A 22,732-nucleotide genomic window follows, 5' to 3' on the forward strand; every position below is an offset into this window, starting at 1 on the left:
GAGGTGGTTAAAAAGCTCCTCGGTGGCAAGGCCCCGGGGGTGGATGAGATCCGCCCGGAGTTCCTTAAGGCTCTGGATGTTGTAGGGTTGTGTTGGTTGACGCGACTCTGCAATGTCGCATGGACATCGGGGGCAGTTCCCCTGGATTGGCAGACTGGGGTGGTGGTCCCCCTGTTCAAAAAGGGGGACCGGAGGGTGTGCTCCAATTATAGAGGGGTCACACTCTTAAGCCTCCCTGGCAAGGTCTATTCAGGGGTCCTGGAGAGGAGGGTCCGTCGGATAGTCGAACCTCGGATTCAGGAAGAGCAGTGTGGTTTTCGTCCTGGTCGTGGAACACTGGACCAGCTCTACACCCTCGGCAGGGTCCTGGAGGGTGCATGGGAGTTCGCCCAACCAGTCTACATGTGTTTTGTGGACTTGGAGAAGGCGTTCGACCGTGTCCCTCGGGGAGCCCTGTGGGGGGTTCTCCGGGAGTATGGGGTACCGGGCCCTTTGATACGGGCTGTCAGGTCCCTGTATGACCGGTGTCAGAGTCTGGTCCGCATTGCCAGCAGTAAGTCAGGCTCGTTTCCGGTGAGAGTTGGACTCCGCCAGGGCTGCCCTTTGTCACCGATTCTGTTCATCACTTTCATGGACAGAATTTCTAGGCGCAGCCAAGGTGTTGAGGGGATCCGATTTGGTGGCCTTAGGATCTCATCTCTGCTTTTCGCAGACGATGTGGTCCTTTTGGCTTCATCAGATCGTGATCTGCAGCTCTCGCTGGAGCGGTTCGCAGCCGAGTGTGAAGCGGCCGGGATGGGGATCAGTGCCTCCAAATCCGAGGCCATGGTCTTGAGCCGGAAAAGGGTAGAGTGCCTTCTCCGGGTCAGGGGGGGTGTCCTGCCCCAAGTGGAGGAGTTTAAGTATCTCGGGATCTTGTTCACGAATGGGGGAAGAAGGGAGCGGGAGATCGACAGGCGGATTGGCGCAGCGTCTGCTGTCAAGCGGGCGCTGTACCGGTCCGTCGTGGTGAAGAGAGAGCTGAGCCAAAAAGCGAAGCTCTCGATTTACCGGTCGATCTACGTTCCCACCCTCATCTATGGTCATGAGCTTTGGGTCATGACCGAAAGAACGAGATCGCGGATACAAGCGGCCGAAATGGGTTTTCTCCGTAGGGTGGCTGGGCTCTCCCTTAGAGATAGGGTGAGAAGCTCAGTCATCCGGGAGGGACTCAGAGTAGAGCCGCTGCTCCTTCACATCGAGAGGAGCCAGTTGAGGTGGCTCGGGCATCTGGTCAGGATGCCTCCTGGACGCCTCCCTGGTGAGGCGTTCCGGGCACGTCCCACCGGGAGGAGGCCCCGGGGAAGACCCAGGACACGCTGGAGGGACTATGTCTCTCGGCTGGCCTGGGAACGCCTCGGGATTCCCCCGGAGGAGCTAGAAGAAGTGGCTGGGGAGAGGGAAGTCTGGGCCTCCCTTCTGAAGCTGCTACCCCCGCGACCCGACCTCGGATAAGCGGAAGAAGATGGATGGATGGATGGATGATCCAAGGACAAAACAACAGATTTGACAAAAATCCCCCAATTTCTACAACTTTAAAGTATAAAATATAAGAGAAACTTTATTTTAATTACACAGATCAAAAAGTCATTGAACCATTATGAATAATAAATATTTATTAGAATGAAACAATCCAAATAAATCGTGTTACAGTAAAAGACTTTCCTGCTCAAATTAAACGCTTAAAACGCAATATACAAAGTTAGAAAAGTTAGCACGTAGAAATTATTTTGGTAATTCTAACTGACCGAAAACAGGAAAAGTTTATTCTAATTTAACGTCAGACAGTGAGAAAAAACGTGCATTTGTATAAAAATGTCTGTATAAAAATATATATTTAAATTTTGGCTTTTAATCAAACTTTATAACAAAACTGTTCAGTTTGAATATCAAGCATGTCCAAGAACTTGATTTGGAAATCGAGTACTTTCCAAACCTTGAAAACACCTAATTGGAATTCAAGGATTTCAAGCACCTGTACCAACTCTGAAGATTTAATCAACATTTCTAAATGTTTATTTTTTTTTTTTTTCTTATTTGTTAAATTACAAGTATGAAGGAGCTGCTTCGGTTCAGCCATAATGAATAATTAGTGCATGTTAGCGTCTTATCCTGAACTGCAGGGAGCCAATTTATCCTCAGTCTCCAACACAGACATATGGATCTGATTCTCCTTTAACCTTTAACCACAACTTCCATTAGAGCAATTACAATCCAACAGGAAAGGATCTACCAGATTAACTGATAATGCCTCAATGCAGAACACCCAGATCAAATTGGGAACTTTTATGTTTACGTTTTTCATCAAAGTACTAAATACATCACTTCAGTTAAGTCAAAGTATTCATATCCGTAGGCATTTTTCCACATCCTCAACCCTCGAGGTGAACGGATGTGGCTGACACATTACTGCAAAGTGGGAGGGAACGTTAAATACTTTTCAAAATTCTTATACAGGTTTTTCTGAAGGTTTAGAAAACATCTAAAGTGATCACTAAAAACAAACAAAAACAAAGCAGACAAAGGGAATAAATAAAAATCAGAAATCTGGAATAAAATGTCACATTGCTCCTGAATTAAAAAGGTCTTAAGCAGATCTAAATGAGTGATTTAGTCCTCAATATTCAGAAATAACCAGGATGATAAGCTCAAGGATTCACCACAGACACAAAACCGCAATAAATAAGAAACACAAGGTGGGGCCAAAACATTATGACTGGGGTCGGGACTCTTTTTAACGTAATGAATCACTTTTTTTAGTTTTCTTTGTCTTGTTGTGATCTTGTAACAATACTGTGGGCTCCCAAGACTCAACAACTTTAAAACTAATCCATAGACGGCAGTATCCACCATTACTCTCCTAAACATTTCGCAGTTGTGTGATATCTGCTTCATTTTTCTGTGCATGCGGGTTGCTTTTGGGGTTGTTAACCGTTCACACAGAACTCTGGCTGCAGTCAAATTTAATTAGCAGAATGAAAGATCATCTAAAAAAATTGGATTCCATCAGAAAATTTTTATTGAACATCAAAAATTGCTGTGTGGACGTAGCCTTAAAGAAAATCATAAAGCTGCTTTTTAATCCTCCTACTCTTCATTGCTAAACAGCCTCACGATTTTTCGATTTTACATTTAAACTGCAGCCTGGAAATCTGCTGCACAATTAGGCCTCTGCAGTTTGGAGGTGTGTGTGCTTCACTTGAGCTGGGGCCAGTATTCCACAGTGAGCTCAATCTCAATTATTCAGTTGCTGTTTTAAATGTTTGTTCTACTAATTAATACTTGGACTGAAGATGCATCTGATTATTACAGATTTCCGTTAAAAAAATTTTTTTAAGACTTTTAAAACAAACCAGTTAATCTTTACAGCTCACAAGACTCAAAGTCAACCTGCTGGAAGATTTACACACAGAGGCTCGTTAAAGCTCCTGGCTGTTAATCTGTCTGCGGTCTGCATTGTTATTCTAACAAGTATGTGCACTTCACACGTATCACTCACATGGCAGGGATTCAGAGGCACTGCTGGGAGGGACACTTTCATCATCGGCCAAGAACCTCTGGGAGACTCACCTCCATCAAGATGGCCGAGGTTCAGCGTCTGAAAGAATATGAGACGAGTTGAGAAATGTAGGTGCTTTCTTCTGTGATGCACAAATAAATCTAAATTTTACAAAACATAAACAGGAAAGTGATTCAGCATTAAGCAAAGCAGTTAACCTTAATTACATTTTGAACAGCTGCAGTTCCTAGGGTTAAAGAGCTTTACACGACCTCTGAGGAGGCTTACATGCTTAACATCTGCACCTCCAGTCACCATGGTGATGTAAGCTGTGTTAAACAGGAGCTTTTATTCACAGTTACATGTCTAAAGCCTAGCAGTGGGACTCAATTGAAGTTTTTAATCAAGTTAATTGCAGAGTCTGTAAGTTTCAGGAAGGCCTGATCGTTGATGGAGCTTCTAGAAATGTTTGCTGTGGACGTTGACATTAGCATTAGGGACGTCTGTGGTGATGCCACATGTTTAGCACTGAGATGCTTTTTTAGGCTGAAATAGTTTATCTACTAGGCTAACTCCTTTTAGCACAACTTGAACACAACAATAATATTTTTCAACATCCCATCAGATCATTTTTTGAAGCAGAAATTGACTCGCAGTGGGTCAAAAGACGCCACTTTGTCATCCATTGCTGTTGTGGATGTCACTTGTGCATCAAATTTATGGGCATAATAGAAACACGCACATACATAGGTTCCATGTTAGGAATTTTGTGTGTTAAAAAAAAACACACAATTAGTTGCAATAAAATTTATAACATATAAAATCTATGTACGTAATTAATTGATTGAAATTAACATGTTACATTTACAGCCCTACAAAAACGTCAAGACTAAGATTGTTTTCACCCCTGATAGTATCGTAGACTCGATTCAATTGGGGACCAAAATTGCAACATTTATTACATTTTCAGCTGGTGTGGTTCTCTTTCACACTGCACTGTGTCAAACCAACCAAACCCTTTGAAAAACCTGTTCACCTTCTCGCCTGTGGTGGCGCTGCAGCAAGAACCACTGAAGAAAACGACACAACAACCTCTGAAAAAGACACAACTTTCCTATTCACAAAATGTAAACAAAAAAGGAGTGGTGTCAGATTTTAGTGGTGATAGGATATCTCTTTTGGTTTTTGTAAAGACAGCCAGTCATTTCTCCCGCTAGCGCCATGCTCATTGGTTGTATTTAACCAGAATGCCCTGTACTGTAGTTTGCTTCCTGCATTTGGGGCGGTCTGCGGTCCGCTTGGCATTCACATGTTCATTGTAACTAGACCAGGGTTCACTTCAACCGAATTGAGACCAAGGTTTGTAGACGGAGCAGAGTTCACTTTTTTGGTTCATCTTCACACCTTCCCAAACAAACCGGATCTTCAGTCTGAAACAAGGAGTTCAATTAACATGGACTTAACAGGGTTGATGTGGATGTACCCTAAAATCTCACACCTATGGGAGTAAAAATGTACACAAGTGAAACCAAAATGTCTAAAATAGTGTTGTTCAGATCCAGCTGTTGAGGACCAGTATCCAAAATGTCTGTCCTTTTGATAATTCTCTGCTTCAACATGCCAAATAATCAGACTATTGGCTAATTAGAAAGACTTTTAAGAATTTGATTACACAATAAGGATGCTGTTTATCCATTTCATTAAGGTAGGGGTGACCAAGTCCAGTCCTCATGCATTATGGCTCCAACACATCTAATCACCAGCATCCAGCTCTGAAGGAACTAGGTAACAAGTTATTTGATTGAAGTATGTTGGATCAGGGGAACATCTGAAAGTTGTAAGAGTTTGACATCCCTTATTATGAGCTTTCCTTCATTCAGGACATGTGATTTGAATTAATGGGTCTAGATCCGACCTCTGCAGAACTTGGCGACATTTGGTGACATACCAGCTCACTTTGAAAGTAACATGGTGTCAAAAATATTTTAAACATTAATTCCAACTTTGTTTGAATCTAAAGAATGTTTATTGTTCAAAGTAGCTTCATCTGCTTCTTCTTGTTTCACTGATTTATTTGACTGATAATTACAAAAACATGTCCAATATTTTACTGTGTGATAACTGCGTCAAACTAACACTCATTTGTTTGAGACAACTTACAGCAGTTCCACTTTACAGATTGTTACTTTAAAGGCACATAACGGCTGCTTAAGTGCTGGCCCAGGACAAAGCGAGCAGTAAGAGGCTTTAGTCTAAATCTACAGGCGAGCAGCCGCACTGTGGCCTGGCTGCAGACTAATTCTTAACCCAAGTTCACCTGCCACTCTTACCTCACTGCAATCTGTGTAACGATTCTGCTCCTTCCTCCTGTTCTGGTTCTGGTAAATGCTCCACAGTTGATAGGATTATTTAACAAAAAACGAAACAGTGGAAGTTAAATTTACTTGTGCTGCTCCAGTCTGTTGGTGTGCAGTTTTTTAAAAATTGTTCTCTGAAAGTTTTCCCTCCCTCAGAAAGCTGCTGTTGCTGTGGCTCCAGGCTCCTGCAGGCGGTGCAGCGTTTGCGGCCCAGTTACTGCTTGATGTCTGGGTCAGCGGCGGAGATCTCAGGAGTCTCAGTACTGGGTCTCATTCATGGCCGCTGATCCTGATTAGCTCGGAGGTGGAGCCTGCTGGTGGCAGAAACAGAGACTGGCTGGGTGGAGGAGGACATGGAGGTCACAATCTCTTAGCTGTGCAACAAAATGCTCAATTACCAATATATATCAATAGAGAACATGTTAAAAATAGACCTGAACAATGAAGACAGCTTCACTCCATAGGACTGAAATTAGTACTTCCTACATTTAATAGCATGTCATTGAAAAATGGATAAATCAAGAACCAACATAACTTTATTTTTAAGATATTCACCTGCTAACGTCTGTCCCCTCCACAGTGCTAAAGTACTAACATTAAGTTGCTTTAAAATTATCTTAGTGATCTATTCTTCTATTTTAAAGAAGCATGGAACATTCAATCAAGCAAGACACAGCTGTTCTCTCTTATTAGTGATATCGACCAATGAAGAGGACCCATTAAAAGCTTAAAAACAAAGCTGATAACGTTTTTCAATAATAATTTAGAGCACTGCAAGCAGATTATTTTATTTAACTTGGGATCTTAGTTAAAAATATATTTAAAAAGTTTATTAGAAACGTTTCTTATGCTTAAAATTTGTTATTTTGTAATTATGTTAGTTATTTTTGTACTGTTCCATTGGCAAATATTTTTGTTTATAAAAAACAATTTTCTTATGTTACAAGTTAAACATGAGCAGATAGATTGTAGCTATCTGCCAGTGAACTAGTAATTTTTCATCAAGAGCATAAGTAACTATTTAAATTACTGAAAAGTAAGTTAGTTTTGTCTTATTTCAAGTGTACTAAGATATTTGCACTAGGAACGAGACCAAAAATACTTGGTACAATTTTATGTTTTTGCAGTGTAGCAACTGTCTTGAACTGGCTCCAATTGAAACTGCAAACATTTTGAAGGAAAACTGAGTGGAAGAAAACCACCGTGGGTGTATTGTGGAGTAATTACAGAGCCCTGACCAAATGTGTGATGATTTCATTTTTTTTAGCTGAATTTTGGAGTTTGTTTTGCTGTCACACAAAATCGACAAATTCAGGATATATTTTCTAGTTTTATTTCAAAGTCATGCCACAAGTTGACATTAAATACAAAAGAAAAAAAAAGTATTTTAGATTGTAGCTATAAAATAACCACAGTGTAACCGAAAACCAAATTCAGCTAACACGCAATAGAAAAAGAAAAGCAAAGCTCACACTGAAAGTAACGCACTGACAAGCACACGGTACAGAACATACAGCACGGCTCCCCGATACATAGCTATCAGTAAACATATCAGTCAGGAACGCAGGTTAAAGTGGATATATAAAATTAACAAGCTTAGAAAATATTGATAAAAGATACTCGTTACAAAGACGGTAGCATCTCCTATAAGAGTCACCATGCAGTAGGTTTTCCAGCCTCCAGTCAATAAACATTGGCAGAAAAATACAAGAGAAATCACAAGCTCATTCCTTGAGTGGACGAGACTCAACGTCAGGTTTGTTTTATTTTATTTTTTAATAAAATATCAGTTTATCAAATCGGGTGCGGTCCAGAGGAGAAACCAGATGCTTTCTCTCTGATATTTTGATCTACTTGATCACATGCAGCGCTGGGCAAACTGACGTGGCTTTTAAATCCATCAATCCTAGAGTAGAGAACGGATAGAAGTCGACTTACGGATGTAATTTTCAGTTTCATTGATCACATTTTTCCTGCTTACATCACAAAAATGTGTGAATTTCTGAATCCTCCTTTCACTGAACTGATCTGCAAATTCATGGCCATCAAAGTCGTGCAGAATTAGTCCCTTATAAAGTAAAATAGCTCCATATTTACCTCTTACGAGGAAATGCAAAGGCCATCATTGTTTCTTTAAATTGTATGTGTTAAGATAATCATGCCATCTGTTTTGATGGACTGGTTGCATTTTAGTTCAAATTCAGAGCCAATATGTGGCTGAGACACAGCTGATGAAATACTGATAAAAGATACTTTACTGAATCAACCTAAAGACTATTTTCTATCTGGTACCTTTACAAAATGTAAGTCGCTGAAACCATCAAATGTCATATGTGGGGTAACAGAGTCACCAAACCAAATCCATTTCAACTCCAGAAGCCTGGAAGTGAGTTCAACTAGTCACCATTTCATCACATATCAAGGCGAGGATGACGGATGTTACATTTTTATCTATTTTTAAAAACGTGATTTAGCATTATTTTTCCAAAAAGGTGCAACAGGTAAAACGTTACACTAATAATTTTGCTCCAATCTCCATTAAAAAGGAAAAAATCTGCGTTCAGTTCAGTGGAAGAAATCCCATGATTTAAGGTCCTAATAATTCACATTAACTAGCACAAACTGTAGATGATTCACTTGTAACTATAAAGGACTGATATTAGTGTGAATCAGAACAAGGATTAAACCACCTATAGACTGAGTTGCTGCTACTTTTATATACATACTGCAAAATGCAGATTACTGCGTAGAAAATATTAGAAAACTGGATACTGTCTCAATGCATGCAAGTGTGCAACAAAGGCGTTTAATTACACACAGCATGTTTATCAAAGTAGCAACAGCGAATTATGTTTACCAACTGTCTGAAGGAAAATTATCATTCCTGTGATTCGAGATGAAACAAGGAGATCTGAAAGCATTTTCTTTGTCTTTTTTCTTTTTTTTGCTACATGCATGGCCGCTTTTTGAGTCATATAAAAGTCACCACCGTTCAGAGAATTTGGGCTTCATTTAAAAACCTGCCTTGGAGTGACCATGCAGAAAATGCTTATATATGCAGAAGACTGAAGCAATATAGCAACTATCAAAAACCACACTCAAGGTCCAGACACTCCAGTCGAGCTTGGTTAGTAGCTGGACGGTTGGTGTGTGTGCGTGTTCGGGTGTGTGTGTGTGTGTGGGTGGGTGCGCGTGTGTGTGTGTGTAGTTAACAGTGAAAGCCGTAACACTTTTGGCAAAAAAGTTCATATTATGCAACAATTATAAAGAAGCATTGCAGTGAATAAACAAAGCAGGACACAATGGAGAGCAAAACATTTGATAAACATTTTCGTACCAAAAATTTTAGAACTCACAGTTCATAAGACACAACGCAGCGTAACGTAACAGGCCACATGTCTTTTTGGCACTGCTGTGGCACATGATCTTAAAGAAATATGCCTGAAGGTACTCTTATGATGACTGTGGTTTCTACTAGAGGTGCACCAATAAATCAGCCACAATTTCCTTCACTTTGGGAGATGAAAAACTGATGTTATCGTTCTGAAAATTAGCCTCTGTCTCCTTAAAGTATTAACAACAGTCACAGACTTAGCGACTTTGACACTATATTTACCGACTTTTCAAACAAAAAAAACGAAATGGGCAGGTCAGGATTTTTAAAGATCGTTGATTGGCCAGAAAAGTGCAATCGGTGCACCCCTAGTTGCTACAGAAGGAGAGAGAGTGTAAAGGCTTAGAAATGTATTTTCATGGCATTGTCTGAACATGAGCTGATAATTATCTCATTATCCCGAGATAACAAGGCTTGCTTTGTAGTGAAAACATATTTTACACACTTTGAAACTCTTCTTTTTCTTACATTTTCTTCCCATCAGAAGAAAACGTCACTTCTCTTTTGCTTCTGACCAGACTAACTATTGGAGCTATTGCTGCCTTTTAGCCTAGTCGTTTCCCTTCTTTTCCTTCCATATAGAAAGTACACCTGGTCCAGTGTACTTTCTGTTTTTTCCGTCTTGTTGTTCTGTCCTCTCAACAACCAGCCAGACAGTTTTTCCTTTCCACTGTCACCTCATGCTTGCCTCTTTGTTGAGTGTCCTTAGACGTAAAACTTATGATCAACTACATTTTTGATGATTGCTTTTTAAAATTTGGACTCCATTTAAAGGAATCTGCTGAATTGATTTAAACTGAATTTTGACCAAATTGAATCCGATATAACTGGAAATCATCTGTATTTTTAACTGGTTTGTCTTTTGGAGTAATATTGCTTAAAAGTCTTTGGAAAAGCCTGTTACCTCAAGAAAATCAAGACTGCTTTTAGCTTCAGTAGTTAGTCTTTACATTTAATATTCAAATTAAACCAGTAAGGGATGGAGCAGCGACTTCCTGAGCACAAATCTGGAATATTAACACTGTTAGTGGTTCAAAAATGCTCATTATTAGTTTTTAATCTTATAAATAACTCATTGATGATTAATCAGATGTTCTGAAAGTAAACAGATTCAAAGGCGTATTCTTATTTTTGTGATTTACAGAGTAAAAACTGTCCAGCTTGGTTTGCAGACCAGCTCGACTTGTTCACTGCCTCTGGTTTGTTTTTATATGTCTTTGGCTTATTTTGATGCTTTAACCTCAGTGAAACAAATTAATTAACCTAATTAAATGCTCAGCCAAATGAGTCCTGACTGATTTTACGGGATTTGGGGGTTGAATGTAGAGAGACAACATAAACAGGGGGAGCAACAGGGAGAAGACAGGGTTATGTTTAAGGCGTCCTAATTTGTGCTTCCTTCATATTTGTGATTGAGTCAGAAATCTGAACGTGCAGCTGCCTAATTTTCAAAACTTCAACCAGTTACATTTGAGGCATTTCAAGTATCTTCAGTTACTTTTTAACCCAGTTATGTCGCCACCTGACAACCATTCTCTTTCAGGACAACCTTAACACAATATTCTGTTCAAAAATAAAAACAGAGCTGCAAGAAAACAGCTGAAATATTATTCAGGACCAGTTGGCTTAACCAGAGCAGAACTTGGCAGCTTGAGAGGAACTTAAATCAAAAGCTACCAGGTTCTGCTCCATAAACACATTTTTGTGCATTAAATGCTAATGCATTTAATGCATTAGCATTTGTGAATAAAGATCAATTTGACATTTGGCACGACTGATTTCCCACTACACACTCTTCCTCCATCCCTATGGAAGTTATTAGCTGTTGGTTTTGAGGACAATGCAGTATTATGCTAACAAGGAGATGCTAACAATGTTCAAAGTGCTGTGAAAAAGCGTTCAGATCATCAAACAAATGTCAATATCAGACAAATATAAAGAAAAGGTAAATAAACAATGTAGTTTTCAAATGATTGCATTAATTAAGTTGAGAGAAACTATTCAAAAATATAATTCCCTCTTGTTTCATCATGACTAACTCAATTATTTTGGGTCAATCTAACAAGACATAACCAGGCATGCCTTAACTATCTGACCTGTAGATAGAAAACAGAATCTGGTAAGGACTCAAGTGATCTTTGTCTGATATTATAATTTGCTTCATGATCAGAAGCATCTAAAACCTCTAAGGGGGCAAATCCTTTTCAGCCGCACTGTTCAGTGAGTTCAGGCTACCTCATACACTGAAACTTCAGCAGAACTTTATGAATGTGGGTTTTTCCGTGTTTTATCCAGGTCTTTGTGAATGAAATCCAAACCAATCGATAAGCGTTTGGTTCTACAGGTCCAAACGCTGGAACCGGAGCAGCTTCCACTTCCTGTCCGACTGAAAACAAGAAGGAGCACAGCGAAGAGAAGTAGCACCTAGAGAGAGGTCAGCAGCTGCTGCTAATGTTCAGACGCTAGAGGCTTTATGAATGCATAACTGTAATAAGACATAGCTGCTGCTTCAAAGCCTTCCATGTGATCCGAACCGGACGAGGGTCATCAGGTGTCGACATGCTGACTCCTCAAAAGCGAGCGTTTCCATGACGATCCAGATAGAAAGAATAAATAGATATCGTAACAGTTGAGCAGTACCGTACAAGGCCATGAACATATTGGAAAATAAGTCATGCACGACACGTTTATAGGGATGCTGTACACAAAACAGGATTCCTTCACATGGAAAATCTAAAATACTGTAGCAGGTTAAAACCTGCAGAAACCTCAGGCCGTCTATAACACTCGGTCTAAAATATCAAGATTCAACAGGAACTTATGATATTTATACTGTGGGCTGTAAATATGAAACATGGAAAAAAAACAGAGTGGGGAAGGAAGGAAAGAAGAAAGAAAGAAACAAAGAAAGGATGGTAGGAAGCAAGAAAGAATGAAAGAGTAGAAGGAAGGAAGGAAAGAAAAAAGAAAACAAGGAAGGGACAGCTGACAAATTGGGAATAAAGTTTTATAAATGCAAATATTCTCTAATTTTCCCATTCAGACCAGGAAAACCCTGAATTCCAGACTTTTCCAGACTTTTCCACACTGTGCAGGAACCCTGACAATAACTGGACTGACCAGTTTAAATAACACCATGTGTGACCACTGCAGTGATAAAACAAAACAGAAAAACTGATGTGATAGTTTCTCACAAGAGACTAGCCTTACATTCAAAGGAAATGCATTGATGAAAGATTACAGTTTAAATCCTAACTTCTAACAACAAAAGAAACAAAATCCAGCAGTGCATAAAACTCAAGACTGCACTTTTGAGTCAACAAAACCAAAACAAAGTTCATCAGGAGCGAAAAGCTCACACCGTGTGGCCACTTGACCGATGCAGGAAGAGTCAGGGTTAACAAGAGAGAGATCCGATCATCCATCCTGCCGAGACCAAGATAATGGCACAAGCTGATAGGCAGAAATGTCTCTGCTGATAAAATCTTCCTGTTTCTTTGTCTTTGAAGTTAAAGTGCAAGGTGTTCTGCTCACACCTTCCCACAGAAATATGTCTTCCAGATACAAACAGGATCAACAGATCTGCATTCACCCACATCTGAAGCAAGGCGGCAGGAAGCAAGACAAACACACAAGCTGCGTTTCCAACCACAAACTTTGACAATATTCCACTAATGTTGAAAAAAAACCCCCACAATTTCATAATTGTTGTGTTTCCATTAAATAAGAAACATAATTAAGAATCTCACGTGAAGAAGTTTGTTCACGCGATAAGTCATTAAAAAACATGCCACGCAATTATCATCCAACTACTTCCTGTTGTCTTCTTAGTGGTTTGCACCACTGGCAACATCCGGTTGTTGACCATGTGATTCATGTGATGTGAAAGAAGCGTTTCCGTTGCAATTTTATGACTGAAAAACCACCTCGTCTTAGTGGAAAAACAAGTTTGGTTTTGTCTTTTAAATTGGTGTTTTCTGCTGATGTATGTAACTTTTATAAAAAATATATTTTTTGCACATTTGTTGAATCTGTTGCTGTGGTGACAGTATGGTATGAGACAGATAATCTGAAAAAAAAATACAGCTCCTCTACCTTCTACCAGTGCTAACCAGAAGCAGCCAATCAGAGCCAGGAGGGGGTTCTTAACGCTGTCAATCACCCTCAAGCTAGCTAGGTGATGCTGCTTAGCATAGCCCCCAATGATGGCAGATACACTGTTTTCTTATAACAGTAAGTTGTTTCTCCACCATTAGCACATTTAGCAGGGAGTACATGAGGTTGATTGACAGCGCTAAGATCCTCCTCGCTCTGCTTGTTTGTTTTTGGTCTGGGGCATTGCATTTCTTCAGACAGCAATAGTAGCTCAGGGAGGAAGTGGAGGAAATTGATCTTTCCACAGTTTGTCTGTCTCATATTATATAGTCACTACATGATAATATGAACAAATATGAAAAAAAACATAATTTTTTAAAAGTTACATACTGCATGCCAGTTTTGAAAATAATTGTTTTTTGATCAAAAGTTTGAAGTGGTTTTTTGGCTGTTTCTAAATGTGTTTATTTCACAAAACTGCAATAGAAACACGCATCAGACGAGTTACATGACCAACAACTGGAGTTTGTTACATACTGCAGCTTTAGGTTAATTTATGATCAATGGAAACGCAGCTGGCGTCTTCTCAGAAGCACGGCCGCTGTCTTCAGCGAGTCTTTCGGGTCGACCCGTCGGACTCTCGTCAACGGAAGCATCAGGCAGTGGTGTTGCCATTAAGAGATGAAGTGGCACACGGGGTGGTGGTTTGTGGCTAGGCCAGAAGGTTCTGAACGGGACATTAGAGAGCGAAGGGCCCGGCTCATCTTTGGTCCCATAAAGCACTTGGTTTATGTCAAGCTGAATCTTTGCACTCCAACGTCGGGGAAAACAGGGGAAACAATCAGGAGCCCCGGTTGCTAAGCTACGACTGGATAAATGTGCAGCACAGGCAGAAACGTTTTCAAGCCATGCAGTTTGCAGATCGTCCAGAGCAACCGGCAGCGAGTTTAGAAGTGACAGGAGACGAGGGAGGCAAAGACTTTACACGTAAGCGCAGGAAAAGAAAGCTCCTGGTAGAGGGAGGAAATAGCTGCTGTTGGCTTTTCTTTGTAAAGTTCAGGCTGGATGCTCTCTGAAGCAGCTGCAACCTGACGAGGAGCTGAGGCGTCTAGGCAGGGGGATTGAGTTCTGACAGCAAGGGGGGCAGGTTGTAGATCAGACGGTGCTAACATTGAAAACAGTTTTCACAGAACTTCTCCCCCCGTCTCCTGAAACAGGAGAGACCGACTCAGCCTTAAGGCATTGCAGAGCCCTTGGAAAGATTGGCACATGCATGGAGAGTGCAGAAAAGTGTGCATAATGTATTGTATGACAAGGGCAAACTCAGTTTGTAGCAAATAATTTTGGATAATTCATTTAAAGGTGACCTATTATGCTTCCATGAACAGGTTAAGTCTATGGCAGGGGGTGACCAAAACTGGCAAATTTAAACTACTGGAGGACCACAAAATTCAATAAATGAAAAATGCAAAAATTTGTTTTATGGGATCATAAAACAAAAACTATTGCTGAACTATTGCTCAGCAATAGTTTTAGTGGTCCATGGGCTGTACAAAACATGATCGTTACAGTTTTTGCACTAAATCATTCTTAGATAATGAGATTTTAGTGTGGTCAGTTCAGATGTTTTAGGGCCTGTTGTGACTTTAAATGACAGGAAGGGGGGACAGGAGGCTGAAAAAACGCAAGCAGATGCACAATTATACAACTGTATATCTTTGAAAAGCAGAAGAGGATCCTTCCGCACAACAAACAAAAATGTGTTGCCACTGCACGGTCTGTTTCGGAAACACAATCCGTACTGCTGGCTAACTTGCGCATGCGCTGAAGAAAATACTTCTGGATCATTCTCAAAATATACATTAATATATTCATTTGTATTAATTAAAAAACTACTTATGCTATTTTTCTGGGCTATGTTATAATTCTCTTAATGAATAATACATTTTATAATTTGGTTCATAGATTATCATTCAGTAAAAAAAAAAAAAAGTAATAGGACTGAAGGAACTGTGAGATACTTATCCTGGACAAAAAAGGGACCTTTACTTTCATAACAATCAAATCTTTTATGAGATTAGCTAAAGGTGTTATCAATTGTACAAGACTATATCCCAATATTACTCTATCAACGTTCAAACGTTGATTCACAGGTACAAACATTTACTGGAAGGTTGTTTTTTTTAGAAAATAGTCTTTCAAAATCCAGTAGTACTGTTTTTATTCTTATTTTTAGTTATTCTCTTTAAAACATGTACTATTTACTTTTATTATAGTTTATAATAACTATAAATATTTTTTTATTATTGTATATTTATTAATATATAACATCTACAATAACTCTTTGAAAATGTTTGAATAAATAGCAGTTACAACAACATTTCATTTCCCTGTGGGATCAATAGAGCCTTTTTGAATTGAATTAAATTGAATTTTTACAATTACAAGAATTACCAAAAGAAAAAAGAAACAAGCATACCTTTCTTGGAAGTATTTCTTTTAGCACATGAGCAAATTAGCTGATAAATAGATCGTGGAGTTACAAGTCAACAAGAATACACTTGTCTTTTCCAGCAGTGTTAAACCCAGCTGAGCAAACGTTCTGGAGTTGGGTTGCTAGGTAACAGAGCTGGGCCTGGTTGGGGTTGCTAAGTAACGGCGCAGTGCCTGTGGAATGTGACTTAACAATTGGGAGGTTTTTGAAACTCATAAATTTATTTCCAAAAAACGTTTTTTAAAGCGCTTGTGCTGTTTTTAGAAACAGTTGAGACCCAAACAGAAGGAGAAAAATATGAAAAATGTGAATTTTGCATAATAGGTCCCCTTTAACTGAAGCTTTCCGGCATCAAAACCTGTAGAGTGGCCCAGTTTCAGATAATATTATGACAACAAATAACATTATCCATTCTATTCTAGCAGGAATTTGTTAAAACATAACCCTTATGGCACCTTTTCCCTACACGTATGGACGCAGGTATTTTGAAAAACTCCCCAAAAAGAAACAGCAGGAAAACAAAGTGAAGGACAGTGAGCTCAGAAAGATGAGTGAGCCTCCCCAGATTCGGTAACGAGCTCATCAGATGTTGTTGAGTGTGGTGGAGGTTAAGAGGCGCACAGTGAGCATGCCCGGGATGTCGTTGTCCTGGCGACTGCCCTTGTCACGGAGGTGAAGCGTGTGCTGCTCCTGCCGCTCATTGGGCTCGCTGAACAGGACCACCTGTCCCAGGAAGGTGTCCATGATCATGTTCTTGTTGTAGATCTGAGCGCCACTCATGGGAAGCGAAGAGAAAGGTGGGAAACAGAAAAGGGTAAGAAGAGAGAAAATAGAGAAGGAAACAGCAGATAGAAAGAAATGTAAGAAGAAGAAAGACAGCTACAGAGATTTGCAAATGAAAGCGTAGACCCAGAAGCTTTTTAAATTTGATTATGTTACAAACAAAATAGTTTATTGGTACTTTATGTTATAGCCCAACACATAAGCAATAAAAAATCGCATGGTAAAGCTTCTCACTCTTTTCTACCAAAGACTGCATGACAAATATTTAAAATGTCTTCCAGTTTGAGTGTTTAATGTTCGTTAAAAATTAAAGTTTATTGATCCTTGAGAATGTGAATTGGCATTTTGCCATTACTTTTATATTATTTGAAGATGGGCTCAAAACAGCTATATTATTGGTTATTGCAATAACTTCTGGAACAATTTCCAGCACAATTCATTATTGTGACAGGCCTACTAACACATACAGTTGAAACCAGAAGTTTACATGTATCTAATAAAAATGCAAATGTTTTTTCTCTCTGTCTGAAGTTACATCATGTTTTTATTACCTAAATGCCATAATAATGACAACCAGAATATGTCAGAAAAGTATTTGTTAATGTCAATATCAATATCACTTAACATACAGAATTATTACTATCTATCTAACAATAAGGGAAATCTCAGATGATGTCATCAGAGACATCATCATCACTTGATGTCATCACCCATCAGAAGCTTTAAATGCTTCTGATAGGTTAACTGAGACATTTGATTTAATTGGACGTTCACCTGTGGATGTATTTTAAGGCGAATCCCCCACTCAGCTCCTTCAGACTAGTCAGCAGCAATTAGCAAATACGTGGTGGATCTGTACATCTGCTGAGCTCATCATACGAACTAGTATTCAGTTCAGTGATCTGTTATTACACTAGAAAATGCACAAAACTGTCCCTTTAAATAAACTCAACCGATTTAAGTTGTTGGATATTTGTGCCCTTACTTACTGCAAAATAAAAAAGAAAAGCAAAGAGCATGATTATTAAAAGTTGAATACTTTGTGTTGTTTCTAAGATTTTACATTTTTAGATATTAATGTCTCAGTAAATTGTATGTTCATTACAAGAAAAAAAACATCAAGAACCTGTCCAAATCGGTACCATTCTTTGCAGTCGAGCGATGCAAAAACATCAGTTTAGGGGCAACAAATATCCCCAAGGCCGCATTTTAGACAAGTTGAAGTTTGTTTTAATGTCTTTTTCAGTTTATTTTCAAAGACATGCTATCATGGGATAAATGTCAAAATTGTTCATAATTTTTTCTCTCCATACGACCCAGCTCTTATTCCCCATTTGACTGTTATTAAATGGTTAAATCAGCAGTGTCTTCTTTGTAAATATTAAACCTTTCAGTTCATGTTTTCTTTTTTTTTTGAAACAGCAGAAACAGTTTGTTTCTAAGTATTTAGAAACCATTGAATATTTAGTGTTTAGGCCTTGAACTGCTCGTGGCTGCCGCAGACAAGTGGACTGACCTGCAGCTTTATTCTGGGGTGCTGAATCAGCAGAGTGAGCACTCACCTCGATGTGGATAGCTTCCTTGGGCTTTTTGCGATAAAACAGGCCTTTGATGTCAAAGTTTGGGCAACGTGTGTCTTTCTGAACTGGTGAACGAACCCTCTCTCCTTCACAGGTGATTATGACGTAAGAATCCACAGCTGCAAGGAAAAAAGTCAGAAAATTGCATAAATATTTGGAGACAGATAAAAGTTTGATTATGATCTTAACCTAGTCAAAAAAATACACTGACAACGCTAGATTAAAGAGGTTCAGATATGACTTGACAATTATTTATCTGTATTTGTTGTTACTATGTATTTTGTTCACAATTAATGAGTTAAGAGGTTTACAATGTAATTAAAACTGTGATAAATAAAAATCTTAGACATGATGTTTGCATGAAATCTACTTGAGTTGCACAAGTCAGATTGCCAGAGACTGGAGCCAGTTTCTCCCGATCTGGCAGGGCAAGTACTGAAAAAACTGCGTATTTCTTTGCTATTTATTAAATGCATCCAAACTATTCTCAGATATGTTATCTTTGAAAATAAATGGTATTCTAAGCCTTTTAGTATTTTAAAATGCCTCTATTTGATTCCAATTCAACCCGCATTCATTTTAAAGCACTTTAAAAACAAGACAGTTGGCCAAAGTGCTGCACACTGACAACACAAAGAAACAATAAAGAATAAATAGAAGTAGAAGTAAGCCATTACTTCAAACTGAGTTACAATCCAGTAAAAAAAATTACACATTTTAAGAGGAGACTTTAAAACCTGAGGAGACTCCAACTCGCGGATACAAGCGGCTGAAATGGGTTTTCTCCAGAAGGTGTCTAGGCTCTCCCTTAGAGATAGGGTGAGAAGCTCAGTCATCAGGGAGGGACTCAGAGTAGAGCCGCTGCTCCTTCACATCGAGAGGAGCCACCCGGGGAAGACCCAGGACATGCTGGAGGGACTATGTCTCTCGGCTGGCCTGGGAACGCCTCGGGATTCCCCCGGAAGAGCTGGAAGAAGTGGCCGGGGAGAGGGAAGTCTGGACCTCCCTTCTGAAGCTGCTACCCCCGTGACCCGACCCCGGATAAGCGGAAGAAAATGGATGGATGGATGGATGGATGGAGACTCCAACTGTCTGATGTTAAAAAGTAAATAATTTCACAGTTTAGGTTAAAAGTTATTCTTAGGTTTTTAAAGGTCGTTGATTCTTCAGTTATAAAATTCAAGAGGGGGATTCTCGGGGGATTCTTGTTGCAAAGTGATTCGTTCTTAAATGTTTCCAAGTTATTTCCAGTCTTTCATCACATTTTGACTGTACTGAAATAAACCGGATTAAAATAGACCATATTTGCCTTTTCTATGAAGCATTTTTTGTAAATAAAGCTCTTTAACTCCTTTAAGTAAACTGCATATTTTAATAATGAAGTGGGCTTCAATTAAAAGGCTTAGTAAAGCTACTACTAAAATGAAATCAGTAAAAGAAAAAGTATAAGGAATGGCAGCCAGGAGGCGCTGTGGTACCTTTTGCTTCATCCTAAACACTGTAGCTTTGTTCAGGGGTTCCCAAGTATTTCCAGGCCACGATCCCCCAAAGAGCATTAACCTCTTGCTGGGGACGCCCTTTGCTAATCGACACACAATGCTACAAAATATGTAAAGAAACATCAACTGTTAGATGGCCCTGAGATCTGTGGCAGAAAATGTTTACTATCAGATAATATATTATGACTCTATCATCAAATAACACAATTTTTCATTATAATATCCTCTCTTTTGATAAGAAAATCTGTAATATTTTAGATTAATTCCATAAAATTTTATTTTCTCTCATTTTTTTCTCGTCAGAATATTTTAGATTTCTTGCTAGCGATGCTACCTTAAGGAGCAAAGCAGCTTGATGAACTTGACCAGCAGCCAATCAGAAAATGAGCATCAGAAATAATGTTCATATGATTTATTTTAACTTATTTTAATTAACAAAAAACACACACACACACAAAAAAAACAAATTTAACATGAAAAAAATTTATGGGATTAAATTGTTGTTTTTTTTGCATTTTTTTCCTGATTTTCCCTCTAACTTTCTACGGTTTCCACAGCGCCCCCTTGAGATCCCCACTCAGACTACAGCTGCTGTTTACCTCCGTTGGTGTCCTGTCCCTGAAGCCCCTCAGCACTCACTACATGGACCTGAGTGACCAGCTGAGGGTAGCCACACATCCCTGTCCAACAGGTCTGAGGAGGATCGTCCAGAGTCAGCTCTCTGCAGAAAGAGTTTATTGAAACACTAAGATATTTCAACCTGAAGGCGTTTCTGCTGCTGCTTTCCAAAAAGCAACAAGCACTTTCTATTAATTTTGAACATAAACAGAAAGTATAAGCATGCAAGGTTTATGACATTAGAAACAAAATGGATAAGCTCATTATTTCTGCATCTTTAATGAGTATTTTTGTAGAGATTTAACAGTTAAGATTTAAATGACCATAGAACCTGGCAAAGATCGAACCGTCTTTATAATGTCTTAAAGAGGTTGAATTACAAGCTTTCTTGGTCGCCCCTCATAATTACTTGCAATCTGAAGGCACATCAGTGAAGACCCGGAGCAGAAATTCTCCCTGCTGCCCGGGGTCAAAGGTGGTGGGGATGATGACGTATCGACCTTCCTTTAGCTCCTTCCTCAGGAAGACGCAGCGCGAGTTGATGTAAATGGAACCGGCTACTTTCTGCTGGGCTGTGTGCATACGGTACTTTCGATTCAGTTCCACCTGCAGATTGACAAGATGTTATAGCAGAAATTTGGAAAAAATAGAAGAAGTCGTGTTTTTATTGGGGGGGTTTTCCTTCTTTTTGTGGTGTTTTTACCCTGTGAATATCGAAGCCGATAGCAAGATTTTCCCCTTTGCCTTCTTTGGGTGTGGCTCTCTTCTCTTTTTGCTGCAAGCAGATCAGCACCTCATCCTCCACCTTCTTCACGTCAAACACATACTGGTAGGAACAAAACAAGAATCCGTTATTACCCTCTGCAGCTGGTGACCAGCGATGAGTTCAGCTTCTATGCACCTCAAATCTGGAACAAACTTCCAGAAAACTGTAAAACTGCTGAAACATTGAAACACTAAAACTAAAACCCATCAGTTTTAGTTTTATTATGGTATCATTTATTATGGTTGCTTTTAAACCATAATAAATGGAACATTAATCAACATATTTGATTTGTAATTTTGATGATGGCATTTGACAAAACGTAATGTTTGTAACGTACTGATTTACAATTGGTGACTGCATGATGTGTTTATGACAGATTTTAACTAGGAAAAAATGTCATTGTTGTTAAAAATGAATAAAAACAAAGTTAAAATGTAACTTAATTTAAACTTAATTAAAATTAAGTTTAATTTTAGTTCAATTAAAATTAAGTTATATTTTAATTTAATTTAAATTAATAAATAAATTAGGCAGAAAGGTATATTGTTTACAGTGCATTCAGGTTGAGCATTTTTTTTAAAACTAAGTAAAGTAATAAAACCAATATTTTTGAAAATAAGTAATCAGTAAAGTAAACATATAACTGTCTTGGGGAATTAATCAGTAATTAGCAACTAATTACTATATACAAATAAGACTGGACATAATAAATTAATAACAATGTAAATCCCCACAGACACGTGGTCAGTATCAACAGATAGTACGTCTGATAGAATATTCAATAATTTCACTTAACTGCAAAGAATTCTGGGAAATGTAGGCAGAGGAAAGTTTTTAGCTGCTAAACTTCTCGTGGCCAGTTAAGCTAGGTTGGTGGCATCAGCTAACTCACTCACTCTTTGGTTACCTAGCAACAACCTGGTGAGTAACAAGTAGTTTCAAGTTCTCTCCAACTTCAGTTGCCTAGCAACAACCTGTTGCGCAAATTGCACAGCAGCAGTTTCAGGTTTTGCCACCGTGCCGCATAACTGCTTAAACATAAAAATCAGCAGCGTGGAGAGAAAACGGGATGAAACAGGGAAGTTTGGCACCACCGGTTTGGCAGCATTTCTAATATTTAAAACAAAAAACTGATCAATAATTATCAATGTCAACTGATATAAACCTCTTATATCGTGATAAGTTTTGCAGCCATATAGTCCAGCCCTCTTTATAAGTAACTTGACCGACCTGAGGGTTCTGCAGGAAGGTGGTCTTGTGGTTGATGCAGCCTCCGGATCGGTTCCGAAGAGGGTCTTGGCGGTGAATCCAGGACCCCCTCATCACCTCCTCCTCCCAGGTCTTGTGGATGCTAAGGTAGGAGGTGTTGATGAGGCGGCAGAGGATCAGGTCAGTGAAATACTGGCAGAAGTCATCAAAGTTCATCCTGCAGCAGTACAGGCAAAGAGGAGAAGATAGACCGGAGAGAGTCGAAACCGGCTGGAGGAAAAGAGGAAGTTCTTAAATGGGTTCAAAATGAAAGGAAATCAGAGCAAAGAGGAATGTTAACAGGTTACAACGAGCCTTTCAGCCTAAATGTTTTGGCTCATCAAACAAATATCAGACAAT

At 39.2% G+C, this 22,732-nt stretch overlaps 2 protein-coding genes across 3 annotated transcripts in view; both read right to left on the reverse strand.

The window, feature by feature from the left end:
- Positions 1 to 6,173, reverse strand: part of myo7ab (myosin VIIAb) — a 42,460-nt gene extending 36,287 nt beyond the window's left edge. For both annotated transcript variants that reach the window (XM_032576499.1, XM_032576497.1), the window contains exons 1-2: positions 5,869 to 6,173; positions 3,539 to 3,637 (exon numbers count right to left, since the gene is read on the reverse strand). The gene's annotated coding sequence lies outside the window, so the exon portion shown is untranslated. The remainder of the gene's footprint in view (positions 1 to 3,538; positions 3,638 to 5,868) is intronic.
- A 9,947-nt stretch (positions 6,174 to 16,120) lies between these two features.
- Positions 16,121 to 22,732, reverse strand: part of capn5b (calpain 5b) — a 37,488-nt gene continuing 30,876 nt past the window's right edge. Inside the window, exons 8-13 of the mRNA XM_032576500.1 lie at positions 22,355 to 22,550; positions 21,062 to 21,184; positions 20,768 to 20,964; positions 20,340 to 20,461; positions 18,224 to 18,360; positions 16,121 to 16,643 (exon numbers count right to left, since the gene is read on the reverse strand). Coding sequence (XP_032432391.1) covers positions 16,461 to 16,643; positions 18,224 to 18,360; positions 20,340 to 20,461; positions 20,768 to 20,964; positions 21,062 to 21,184; positions 22,355 to 22,550 — 958 coding nt within the window. The 3' untranslated portion in view covers positions 16,121 to 16,460. The remainder of the gene's footprint in view (positions 16,644 to 18,223; positions 18,361 to 20,339; positions 20,462 to 20,767; positions 20,965 to 21,061; positions 21,185 to 22,354; positions 22,551 to 22,732) is intronic.

This window comes from Xiphophorus hellerii, chromosome 11 (assembly GCF_003331165.1).
Source record: "Xiphophorus hellerii strain 12219 chromosome 11, Xiphophorus_hellerii-4.1, whole genome shotgun sequence".
NCBI classification, from domain to species: domain Eukaryota; kingdom Metazoa; phylum Chordata; class Actinopteri; order Cyprinodontiformes; family Poeciliidae; genus Xiphophorus; species Xiphophorus hellerii.